The 13,298-nt window shown below is 44.1% G+C and overlaps 1 protein-coding gene across 3 annotated transcripts in view; it reads left to right on the forward strand.

The window, feature by feature from the left end:
- Window positions 1-13,298, forward strand: part of LOC120946865 — a 79,050-nt gene that overhangs the window by 20,742 nt on the left and 45,010 nt on the right. For all 3 annotated transcript variants that reach the window (XM_040361661.1, XM_040361662.1, XM_040361663.1), the window contains exons 2-4: window positions 4,097-8,569; window positions 12,645-12,705; window positions 12,830-12,912. In XM_040361661.1, the coding sequence (XP_040217595.1) occupies window positions 4,108-8,569; window positions 12,645-12,705; window positions 12,830-12,912 (4,606 nt within the window). In that variant the 5' untranslated portion in view covers window positions 4,097-4,107. The remainder of the gene's footprint in view (window positions 1-4,096; window positions 8,570-12,644; window positions 12,706-12,829; window positions 12,913-13,298) is intronic.

Genomic DNA, 13,298 nt, shown 5'->3' on the forward strand with positions numbered 1-13,298 from the left:
TGCAGCTTCCTTGCGCGGGGTCCGTCCAGCCTTGTGGGTGTCCGTCTGCAGCTTCCTTGCGCGGGGTCCGTCCAGCCTTGTGGGTGTCCATCTGCGGCTTCCTTGCGCGGGGTCCGTCCAGCCTTGTGGGTGTCCGTCTGCAGCTTCCTTGCGCGGGGTCCGTTCAGCCTTGTGGGTGTCCGTCTGCGGCTTTGGAGGTGTCTGTCTGCGGCTTCCTCGCGGGGTCCGTCCAGTTCATCCGCACCTTGCCCGGGGTTGCAGCGGTGTTTGTTTTTGGATTTGGCGCCGAGAGGAGCCGGATTTCCTGTGTGTTCGGCTCCTCTCCGCGTGGCTACGGGCGGATCAGAGCGTGGCCGAGTGCGCAGTACGCTCGGCTCTCGGCTGCGGCGCTCGGCTTGTCTCGGCTCCTCTCGCATGGCTGCGGGCGTAGCCGAGCCTAGCCGAGTGTGCAGTACGCTCGGCTCAGTCTATTTCGGCGGTGCCCGGGAACAGCAGTATCGGCGTATATCGCGCACCCACGATTTTCCCCTGATTTTAAGGGGAAAAAAGTGTGCGGTATACGCCGATAAATACGGTATATTAAATGGCCATTGTGTCTCTGTTGGATAGATTTCTTGCCCTGTAACATCAATGTGACAGGCAAACTAGAAAAATCTCCATTGGCGACACAGATGACAATTAAAAAAAAAAAAAAAATATCCAATGATGGTTGTAGTCTTCCCTAGTGTTTTGTTGTCAATGTGTCCTCTTAGAGGGGTCTCCACTACTTCCTGTCCTAGTTATAATGTTGTCACTAGGACGGGATTAAGGAACCATTTTCAGAATGGAGTTACAGACTAAGTAAAAGGGGAAAAGAAGGGGGATTTTAATTTTGGCTAGAAATACACTTTAGGAAAGTTACAAAGTATTAGGTTAGGTTCACATCTTTGCATATCGAAAATGCGCACAAAATCATGTGCTTTCGTGACGCGCACTGAAACGCACTGCTCTTTAGTGACGCACAGCAGTGCCATTCATTTTTTTTTCTTAGTTATTTTTATTACAATTTTGTGTCTTTTGTTAATTGTATTAAATGTTAACCTCTTCATGCCGCGCATTTCCAGCTCTTTTAAGAGGTTTAAGATGCCTGGAGGCAGGGCGTGGCTTAAGATCATGCGATTGGCTGTCACTGTGGTCACGTGATCTGAAAACTTCCGATCTGATTGGGAGCTTTTGGTTGGACGCTGGTCACTGTGTCTGGCGCTCGCTCTCTGCACAGCGCTATCAAACGCAATTGACACAAATATGCGGCCTGTCGACACCAAGGCCCAGGCGCAGAGAAGCCGCATATTTGCGTGCGGCGGGTGCCAAGGGGTTAAGCACTATGTGGATCTGTGCGGCACATTTTTGCAAAAGAGACTTCAATTTCTCGTAACTCTTGAAATGAATGGACTGTTGTCACAAGACGCGTGTGCTCAGATACAGTGGAAATCGACTTTAACCGCTTCAGCCCTGGACCATTTTGGTGGTCAAAGACCCGGCCACTTTTTGCAATTCGGCACTGTGTCGCTTTAACTTACAATTGCGTGGTCGTGCGACCTGGCTCCCAAACAAAATTGGCGTCTTTTCTTCCCCCACAAATAGAGATTTCTTTTGGTGGTATTTGATCACCTGTGCGATATTTATTTTTTGCAGTATAAACAAAAAAATTGCGAAAATTTTGAAAAAAAATCAATTTTTTACTTTTTGCTATAATAAATATCCCCAACAAATATATAAAAAAAAACATTTTTTTCCACAGTTTAGGCCGATACGTATTCTTCTACATATTTTTGGTAAAAAAAATGCAATAAGCGTTTATCGATTGGTTTGCACATAAGTTATAGCGTCTACAAAATAGGGGATAGTTTTATGCCATTTGTATTAATAATTTTTTTTTTTACTAGTTATGGCAGTGATCAGCGATTTTTATTGGGACTGCGACATAATGGCAGACACATCGGACACTTTTGACACCATTTTGGGACCATTGTCCTTTTTACAGCGATCAGTGCTATAAAAATGCACTGTTACTGTAAAAGTTAAAGTAAAGGGGTTAACCAGGAGAGGGCGCTGCAGGGGTTACATGTTCCCTAGGAAGTGATTCTTACTGTTGGGGTTCGTGGCTACACGTGAAACGTCACTGATGAACGTTCCCGGGGAACGGGCATCAGTGACCGTGTCACTAGGCAGAAAAGGGGAATGCCTTGTTTACAAAGGCATCCCCCTGTTCTGCCCTTGCCGACCGCAATCGCAGGACTCAAGGGGACATAGAGTTCCCGGGACTCGCAAGGCATGCGGCGGGTGCGCGCCCGCTGTGCGGCAGATTTAAAGGGACGTATCTGTCTGCCGTGCCATTCTGTCGACGTACATAGTCGTGCAGCGGTCAGCAAGTGGTTAATGATGTGTTACAAGGCTGCTAATACTTCAATAGGAAACATTTTTCTCTTACGGTACTGTCGGGTTTTTGAGGTGTATATGTATGTTATACAGTCAGCTAGTTAGTTAAACAGTACTTCATTCCCCTCTGGGTGATCAATGTACATTGCAGGGATTTTAACAAGCTTTATTGCAGATTCCTATCTTTTGGTATTCTGAACAAATAGCTGGCTCTTTGTCTGTGTCCATGTGCAATGTGAATGGGAGTGACTTTATTATCATCATCATCTGCTGCACCTGCAGGGCTCTAATGAAGAAAGTGTTGGGGTCGCCATCCCTTTAGACGTGATTTTCATTTGGGAGTATCTGACCAAAAATGACCATTGTGTTGCAGGTGATGCCCAAAATCTGACTTGTATCTTGGTGCAGACTTCTGGGAAAATCAGTGAGCCAAACACACGAGCAGGAATTTACATTTCGGGGGGAGGGGATGGGGGGCGTGCTGTACACATTCTGTGTACAGAATGCCTTCAGGTTGCTATATTGCATTTTACAGAATATTAAAGAGCTGCAGATTTGAAAAGGAAAGGTAGTTTTTAATAACCTTTAATCACAATATGACTTTTGTAGCATTTGTACATGCATTAATATTATTGTTAGTTTTGTTTTTTCCCCATGAAAGAGAAGTTGCCTTTTAAAGTAGTACTAAAAATAAAACCAATTTTTTTACATTTTGGGTGATAGGGTTATTACCCTTGTTTGTGTTCTTTTTTCCATCAGTGTTCCATTGGGGAGATTTTGCTTCACTTCCTTTCCTGTAGCCACAGCAGGAAGTGAGAGGAAATTCCTCCAAAGCGAGGCAATCTCTGGTTGTCACCAGAACTAGCATCCCTATTGTAAGATTTCTCATTTATCCCTGTTTTCTGGTAAAAACTCCCTTTACCTTGGGACTTATTGTTGAGTCTCGTTTTTTATCCACTGAAATTTTTGTGTCACCAACAGTTGGTCTTATTTAAAGGGGTTGTAAAGGAATTTTTTTTATTTTTTTTTCATAATAAGCATCCTTTACCTGCAGACATTTCTCATTTCACTTCCTCATAGTTCGAAGTTGCTCTATTTCTTCTCTGTTCTGTTCACTTCCTGCTTGTCTGATTTTACTGACCACCGTGATGGGAGGCTTTACTGCGGTGGTCAGTAACGTGCTCACCCCCTCCTGGGAACTACATCTGTGTGCCAGGACGCTCTCTACATGTTAGAGACTTCAAGGTGGTGTGGATTACTGGGTGTGCCGCAATTCATACTGGGAAATGTAGTTCTTACATGAACGAGCGCCGCAAACCAGGAAGTGAATGAGAGAACAGAAACTAGAATGCCGGAGGTGATATAGATGAAGGAATTTAATAGGTATTTACTTGTTTTTTAACAGAATCATTACACTATTCTGTCTGTCTACCTTGCAGACATTTTAGGCAAAAAAATGTTTTCCTTTACAACTCCTTTAATCCTCATGAAAGGGCGTCCACTATTAGGTTCTTCGGAATGTTATGCGAGATAAAGAGACTGTTCATAAAACGGCAATATACATAAATGATGCCTGTTGACATTTCCTGGCGACATTTTATTTTTTTATATTATTTTATTGCTGTTCTTTTCAGACTTAGCCTTTTTTCTGATTGTCTGTCTGTTTTTTTGCTTGTAGATGGAGTGACCATGGAAACTTCAAACGAGGGGGAAGGGTACAGCCTCACGAGGTCTACAACAGCCTCCGAGCAAATAACAGAAGGGCCGCAGACCAGAGACAGTGATAATAATGACTCACAATTTAAGGAAGACACCTTGCAGCAAATGCTGACTTGTGAAACTGGAAATACTGGGACTGAAGCCAGCACACCGCCTTGCGATAAAGGAACAACTGGTCAAGGGTTACATGGCACGTCACAAACCAATGTTAACCTAGATAAAGAGCTAGATGCCATTTCCTTGATTCGGCTAGACGAAGTGGCTGAGACAGACAAACTACAGAGACCTACAGAGCTGGAGGTCACATCTAGTGAGGATGAGAGCGGGGAATGGGAGACTGCGAGTGAGGCAAGCATTGCGAACGAGGAGACCACTGATGGTGAAGGAGAAAAGAAAAATGAAAATCTGGATCCTGAAGGAGGAATGGATGCTATCAGTCAAAAGGATACTGGAGAAAATGTCAAAATATGGACATCTAGTGGGCCCCTGGAGAAAATTGGAGGTGAAGGGACTGGGGAACCCCCAGAGGTGATGAAACAATGTTGTGAAAGGACTTCTAGTGAGGGTCTTCAGAGTGAGCAGGCCTTCACTCATGAAACCAGACCTGATGATACGTTTCTTGAGGAATCCTTGTGTGATGTTGGCAAGACTGCAAGTAAAGAGAGACCACCTCATGCTGCTGAAGAATTAAAAGGGACAGTGAATGAGGAACCCGAACTTAATGTTGAAGAGATGGCCACTGAGGAAACCATGTCTTATTTTTCTACAGGGCCTCATATTGAAAAGTTAAACGATGAGGAGTCTGTTGGAGAGCCTGACCCCCATGTTGAAGAGATGGTCATTGAGGCCATATCTTATGTTTCTAATACGGAGTTAAATGATGAGGAGTCTGTTGAGGAGCCTGGCCCTGGAGGATATGTGACCCATGTTGAAAAAAGTAGTCTTTACAATGAAAAGGCAGCCAGTGAATGGACTAGATCTCCTGAGGACAGTGGTTCTCATAATGAAGAGCCAGCTATTAAGGACATTGAGACTCAAATGATAGAGACTGCCAACGATGGCATAGAACCTCAGAAGAATGCTACAGCAAGTGAAGTGATCGAGTCTCAGTTGAGGGAGGCAGTCTATGAGATGAGCGAACCTCATGTTGTTGAGACTCTTCCTCACCATGAAGAGACAGTCCAAGTATGCAGAGAGTCTCTGGAGGTGCCAGATAGTGAGAGCATACCGGTAGTTCCTTATACTAACGAGCTAGTCTGCATTGAGCCTTGTAGTGTAGAGATACTTAGTGAGCAATGTAGTCCTCCAATGGAAGAGGCATTTAGTGATGGACCAGGGCATCATGTTGAAGAGGCAGTCCTTGACCCTCCTAAGTCTCATACCGAAGAGTCTGCTAATGAGGTGTCTCCACCTAACACAAAAGAGCCTTACATTGAAGAAACACCAAGTGGGGAGACAAGGCCTTATGAATATGAGAGAGACTGCGAGGGGACAGTATCTCATAATGGGATATCTGTCCATTATGAAACTGGACCGTTGGTTGGTGAGACAGTCCATAATAGAACTTTAAATGACTCTGACTACATGGGTAGTGGGGAAAGCGAGACTCGCACTATCGACACCAATAGTGAAGAAGCAAAGTCTATGTCTGACCACGCATTGAGGGTAGAGTTAGAAGCAAACTCTAATACAAAAGTTATTGAGGAAAATGAGAACTCATGCCACGTCACTGACGAAGAACAAGGTCCACTTGATACAAACGCCTCTAAAGAAGATGCAGATGGCAAAATTGAGATGGTCAATAATGAGGGAGTGGTTGACAGTCAGTCAGCTATTAACAAAGACTCCAGTGTTGACCAGAAAGAGATTACTGAAGACGAGATTGGGAATGACATTTTTGAGAGTGTCACAGCTGCTAGTAAAGTGACAGCACAGGACCACAAAGAGGGTGTAAGTCAGCTACTTGATGGAGACACCAAGGGCACAGTCAGTAAAGAGACAGAGGGTTTTAGCATAGAGACAGTCTGCCAAAAAATAAGTGGCACCAATGAAGAGACAGTCAGCGCAGAGACTGAGTTTGTCTACCCTGAGACTACCGATGGACAGACTGAGGGTGGCCATAAAGAAAATGTTATCCAAACTCTTAAGTATGAGACAGATGCAGATGGTATACAGACTACGGAATATAAAGAAAGTGTAGATAAAATCCCTTCTGTTGACCATAGAGAGATCCTTCATACAATGAGAGAGACCCTTGAGTCTGAAAATATAGAAAAACCAAATGAGGAGGAAACTGCCAGCTTTATAGAGACAACTGAACAGGGGAGAGAGAGCAAGGACAATATCTTTATAGAGAAAACCTTGATTGAGCCTTCCAGCAAAGAAAGAGAGTTGGCAAAATGGAGAGCAAATCAGGAGAGTGCTGGGCTGAGTATGTTGGTTGATTTCAAAGAACTGTATGGAGAGAGTTTGGAAATCCCTCCAAATATTCAGTATTTTGTAAAAGAAAGCACCGCTAAGGAAAAGGAGTCTGATCCTAATGGAGAAGGGAAAAGCTGGTATACCAAAGAGGCAGGGTTGCAAGTACCAAGAGACAATATAGAAACCCTGAGGCTGGAGGGTGAAAGTTCAAATACAACTTCTGGTGAAATAGAGGCAAAAACAAGCAATTTAGAGGCCGATGAAGTGTTTTCTGAGGACATCCTAGAGGCAATAAGCCACACAAGATCATTTGAAATTGATGTTGACCAAACAGTCTCCATTAATGATGGAAACTTATATATGGATGTATTCACTGATACAGGAACCACGATTAGCACTGCAGGGCAGGTGCCTTTGGATGAAACCATGGTCAAAGAAATAAAGGAAGCTGATTCAGACAAAGTCCTGAGTCTAAGTGGCACGGAGACCAACAGTAATTCTAGTATGCTGGTACAACCCATACCTATGAGGCCTCTGAATTTCTCAAATATTGCTTTTCAGAATTTGGATGTAGTTCATGAACCAGGGGAACCAAACATGCAACATTTTTATGTGGTTGATGGTAATTTCCATCATAAGGACACTGACTCTTCATTTAGAGAATCCTCACTGGAAGAAACATCGAGCCCTAGCTTCCAAATAGAAACAACAGAAGACCAAGAACAAATTCAGGGCGTTATACAAGCAGCAAGAATCGTGGGGCCTCAAATCGGCATACAGGTTTCACAATTTTTAGAAGACCATGGAGAACTTGCTGAGGATGAGCCAGACTGTTTTAACCAACGATTAATTTTTGACAGGGGATTTAAAATTGGCAACTTCTCTCCCAAGATTGAACTTTTTACCAAACCAGAAACCGATGCAGTCTTTGTACCGGAAGCAACTTCGACCATTGCAGATGAACACATTTTACCAGAAAGAACTTTGTCACATGTAGGACCAGAGCCTGATGGTCAGGGTAAAGTAGATTTATGTATAAATACTGGTGCAGTAGAGGACACTGGGGGTGATAATCCACCTTTACTGTTAACAAGGCAGCGTAGCAACACTGACCCTGGCCCTAGCTATGATCAAGAGGAAATAGACCAGCAGGATGATCAACACGAGGAGAAACCTAGGCCTAGATTGCGAAGTGTGACTCCGCCACTGGACAACTTTACTGCATCTTTCACTGCTACATCACCTCAAACTATCCGAGAAAGCAAACCTCTGGAGAAAGCACAGACCTCCATAGTTTACCCACCAGTAGACTACAACATGAGCGTTGAACAGAAGGCTGAAGAAGCTACACCAAAGCAGGATTCTACATTTTTTCCAACACGGATGCAGATCTTCAATCCACTCTTTTTCATTCAAGAAAGTACAGAAGAACAGGGATTCTACCAGTCGAGTCCCCTGTTACCGCATGGGAAAGAAAATAAGAGAAGGATGCCTTCCCCACCTCGTGATACAGAGGTCCTTTTGAAAGGTACACAGCCTCCAGCCATACTCAGTAGATCTCCTGCATCGTCTGTGGCAAATGTGGAGACCACATCCACTGATCCACCATCTACTCACCCAATTGCCCCTCTGTGGCTTCCTCCCCGCCCCTTGCGTCATTCTGAAAATCCCTTGGTAAGACGGCCTACTGTAAGACACAAGAGAAATACTGCTACCGTTCCACCTTTCAAGCGCTTTAGTGCCATGAACCTGCCCACAATCCCACAGATTTCTTTAGGAGACACAAGCTCATTGGAAAAGACTCCATGGCCTTCTGGTACCAGGACCCTGCCCACCATCCCACATGAGTTTCCTTCAGAAGAAACAAGCTCTTTGGAAAAGGGCTCAAGGCCTGCTGGTACCAAGGCCCATATCTCCACCACCAGACAGAGACTTTTGCCTAGACAGCCAAAAATCAATGAACAAGACATTGGTCAAAAAATGAACAAGTCTCCCAGGGAAATATTGGCAGGTAAGTGCAAGTATCTATCTGTAGTAATGAAATAAATGTTCTTCTTTTTTTTTTTTTTTTTTTTTACCCGTAAGTAAGAGTAAATCTCAGAGTCTCAAGATGTTCATACATATTACTATTGATTTTCTACAATCCAAATGTCCCATGTTTTGAATGTTAGAAACAATCAATGCAAATGGCAAGAAACAAGGGGGGGGGGGGGTACTGAAACTGGAGAGTGCAAAATCTGGTGCAGCTCTACATAGAAACCAATTGCCTTCCAGGTTTTATTGTTAAAGCTTAAAGCGGGATTCCACCTGCAAATTTTTTTTTTTTTAAGTCAGCAGCTACTAACAGTGTAGCTGCTGACTTTTAATAAGGACACTTACCTGTCCTACTCGCCCGCGCTGATGGCCCCCCCGATGCCGATCCCTCGATCGGTGCAGGTCCTGCGTCGCCATTCACACTAAGGGAAACAGGCAGTGAAGCCTTACGGCTTCACTGCCCATTTCCTATTGCGCCGACTTGTGAATGGGCGGCTGCTCTCTGGGAACACACACAGTTCCCAGAAAGCAGCGCGCCCCATTCACTAGGAGAAGACGACGACGACGACGATGGGCCGTGGCTATGTAGGAGGGAGATTACGGACTTCCGCATAGCAACAGGTATTTCGGGTGAGTATACAAAAAAAAAAATTCTATTTTTTTTTTTTTTAGGATTTTTTGGCGAAATTAAGAATGTCCTCCGTCGTAGCTCCAACGTGTCTTCTTTCTCCAGGTGATGTCTTCTCCCTCTGGTCTTCTCCCGCCGCTGATGTCTTCTTCCTCTGGTTCTTCCTTCAGTTCTTCTCCCTCCACTGTCTTCCTCCTCTGGTTTTTCTTCTGGTTCTTCTCCCTCTGCTGATGTCTTCTCTTGATGCCAGCTCCCACTGTTGTGTTAGCTTCGGTGTGTGCCATTTCTTATATAGCCATGAAGTGTGGCCATCCAGTGACACTACCCCATCATGCTTGTACTGACCTTTGGTGACTCCATCCCTTTTTCTAGTTTTTTTTCTTTAATTTCCATTAATTTCATCTGGTGATCCCCAGCAACACACTTCCAGTGTCCTCAAAAGCAGGATCCCAATTTAATCTCGCCAGTAGTGAAGAATGAGCTTGCAAAGTTTGGTTCACAAGAGGTTTGGCAAACCATTAAATCATCTTCTAAACCCAAACATAGTGCGAAACCCCTTTTGTTAAAAACGGCATGGGTAGCTAGGTACTGCCATGGGAACATGTACCAGTGCAAAAAATGTTGTTGAATACCGTTCCTTGTTTAGGGAGACGATCTTTTTATGTGGCCTAAAGGGCAATATTAAAAATACAAACATTATTTATAAAAATGCCATTACAATTTACTAAATATGAACAATGGTGTCATCCAGGTTCCAGTGCTATTGTGCATAATTCCAGGGACCTTGAAGTTGGCGCCTCCTGGCCCTTTAAGGGGTTTAGGATGCCAATAGGCAGTGTGGGGTTAATGATCATATGACCACTGTGATTGGCTGTCATGGTGATCACCAAATCAGAAAGCTCCCAATCGCAAGTAGTCAACACTGCGCAGATTGTCGGAGGCATTAGCTGATGCAGTAATCGACAAAACACCGGCTGGAGAGAGACAGATCTCACGAATCACAGCACAGTGATTGGAGAAATAATAAATCCTGCCTCTTGTGTCCAATCACAAGCAGGGGGCGAGGATTGTGCTTCTCCAGGCATTCCCGGTCAGGACAAGTACTGTCAGTGAGTAAAGCAGTGATGTGGTGGCCTTTTTTGGGGGCATCAGATTGGCCCGGGGGGTGGCTGTGTCAGTTTCATTTCGGGACACTGTATTGTCCTGGTATGAAGGTGCACGAGACAGACCTGCAAAATGCGGGACTGTCCCAGGCAATCCGGGACACGTGGTCACCCTACTGTCACTACATCGCCACACTCATTTGCATAGAGCAGAGGACATGCTCCCCGCACCCCCAAACTCATCACACTCATATATAACACTCCTTATAGCACCCCCAGACATAACAAAGCTCCCATATTTAACAGTGTGCTTTGCTGCACCCCCCAGTCTTATTACCCCCATATATAACAATGTGCTCCCTGCATCCCCAGACTCATCACCCCTCATATATAATACAGTGCTCCCTGCACCCCTAGACTCCTCACTTCCATATAAAACACTGTTCTCCCTGCACCCCCAAACCCTCACACTCATAACACTGTACCCCAAGACATAGCAACCCCACATATTTAACAGTGTGCTTCCTGCACCCCAAGTCTTATCACCCATATATTACAATGTGCTCACTGCATCCCCAGACTCCTGTGGGTGCAGGAGGCACAGTGTTATATATGGGGTCATAAGTGATTTATGGGGTGCAGCAAGAGCAGTATCATATATGGGGGGTAATGAGTCTGGGGGTGCAGGGAGCACAGTATTGTAAAATGAAGGTGGGTTTTGAATTTGTGGGTACATGGAGTACATTATATGACATAAATAACACTGTGCTCCCTGCACCCCCATATATTCATTTTCCTGCACCCCATAACCCAGCCTCCCATCCTCTCCTCTCTTCTTTCATCACTGCATCCTTCCACTGATATCCCTCCGCCTGCCCTTGGACCTGATCACAGGTACATCCTCCGCTCTATGCAAATGAGTGTGGTGATGGAGCGACAGCTGACACTATATCCGTCTCCTTCCAGCCGGTGTTCTGTCGATTATTGGATCAGATAATGTCTCAGACGATCTGCGCATGCGCAGTGTTGACGTCACACCAGCTGATCAGCCGGCTTTTGACAGATTAGCTGCCATGCACATGGGCCAAATGTCGGACAGTTTCTATTGAACTGGCCGATACCGCTCGATATTCAGCCCATGTGACTTAAGTAGATTCAAACAAACTTGGGACAAACATTGTTCTATACTCAAGCCAAAAAGGTAAAAAGAAACAAAAACATGTATTAAAAAAAAAAAAAAGGGGGCAAACACAGTGGACTCACTCACATGGTCTTTCTCTGCTGTCACTTCTCTGTTTCTAAAAATCCCCCAAAATGGACACAGACACCAGTTGGGGTCTAATTTTTTATTTTTCCATTTTCCATAAAAGGATTTTTAGAGCGGTTTTTAACTTTTGTCTGTTTTCCACACATTTTCTTTCTTCCCCTTGACCAGGGAGCCAAGAGTTGGAACTGGGTATTGGTACTATGCAGGAGATTGTCTTTTAGCAAATGTTTAGACCTATCGCTGATAGAATAGCTAAATAGATTTTACCTAAAATGGTCATGGAAACATGCTAAATCAACCTTTGTTTCTTGAATATATCACTTTGCATATAGTTTTGTTATCTAAATTATAAAGGTCACCTAAGTGCATCAAAGGAACTTTGTCCTCCACACAAACGGGAGTGTTTTCCTGTTAAGTATGACCAGGGCTTTTTTTCTCAAACAATAGGTGCTGGAACTCAATCACAAACCCCCCCAAATTTTTTGCTCCCACACACACCGCACAAACAGTAGGAGGGTCTTAAAGGGGCATTAAATACCAGTATTGCATTGCATGCAGAGTTCAGGAGGGATGCACACAGGGTGCAGAGCTGTCACTTGTAAACACAGAAACCGGACTTCTGTGTTTACAAGTGATTGTGGTGAGCAGGCACCAAAGGGTCTGAGCCAGAGGAGGTGGAACGGAGTTCCACCAAGTTCCACCTGAAAAAAAGCCCTGAGTATGACATTTTGCACTGAAATTCAGTTTGGTGTTATCAAGCTATAGCAGCCTGAAGACACTTTCTACACAGTGTGGTAAATTACTTTAAGGGCCATGTGACTCAAAATAGTTTCTTTAGTTATAAGTGGAGCCCGATGGTCTGAGCTAGTCCATGGTATCTTATATGTCTGGGTTTTCCAACCTCAAGATCTCCTTGACTTAATTCCCGGCTTTGTCACTGTCTACCTGGAAGTTTTGGGTGTTGGGAACAGCCAGGTGAACAGTCTAAGGAACACATGAGCAGTGATCTCACTAAAGTGAATCTTTAAAGTAATTATGTATTATTATATGGCAGAAGCTGAACAGAGTTCCAAGAAGTCTTCAAGAAGCCCAAGCCCAGAGACTGTCCTTCGACGGTAAGAATTCAGAACATAACTATAAAACTAAACAACCAAGAACACAAATACCCTCTGATAGAATTGCTTCTAAATGTTGTATAATTTTCATCTGTTTCCAATCTTTTTTTATTTTTTTAATCAGAGGAAAACGTTCTCAGATCCAGCCTTCTACATCTGATACAAAGCACAGTATGCACATGCAGTACACCACCCTCATCCGCTCCTGTAAGTGTTAAAAAGGACCAACGAATATCAATCACAAGATAGTTGGGGGGGGGGGGAAAGGATTTAATGACTGAAGATGATCAGAACTTTTTAGATTAAATGTGAGAGTGGTAAGGCCTTGTAATGGTTTTATTATATAGAGGATCCTTCGCTCATCACCCCACAGTGATACTTAATAACACTCGTATTAATGTCAGGAGACAGTATACCCTTATAGGTTATGGTGAGAAGGGACTAAAGGAATAAAAAACATTTATTCCAAACTATATACAGATGTTTGGGGCTTTAGGGCCATCATCAGTGCAGTAGTTGAAAACCATGGATTCTATAGACTAGAGTTATTAGCATGGACCTTAGGACCCAACGAGACAACATAACTATAGGAT

Source organism: Rana temporaria, chromosome 8 (assembly GCF_905171775.1).
Source record: "Rana temporaria chromosome 8, aRanTem1.1, whole genome shotgun sequence".
NCBI lineage: Eukaryota > Metazoa > Chordata > Amphibia > Anura > Ranidae > Rana > Rana temporaria.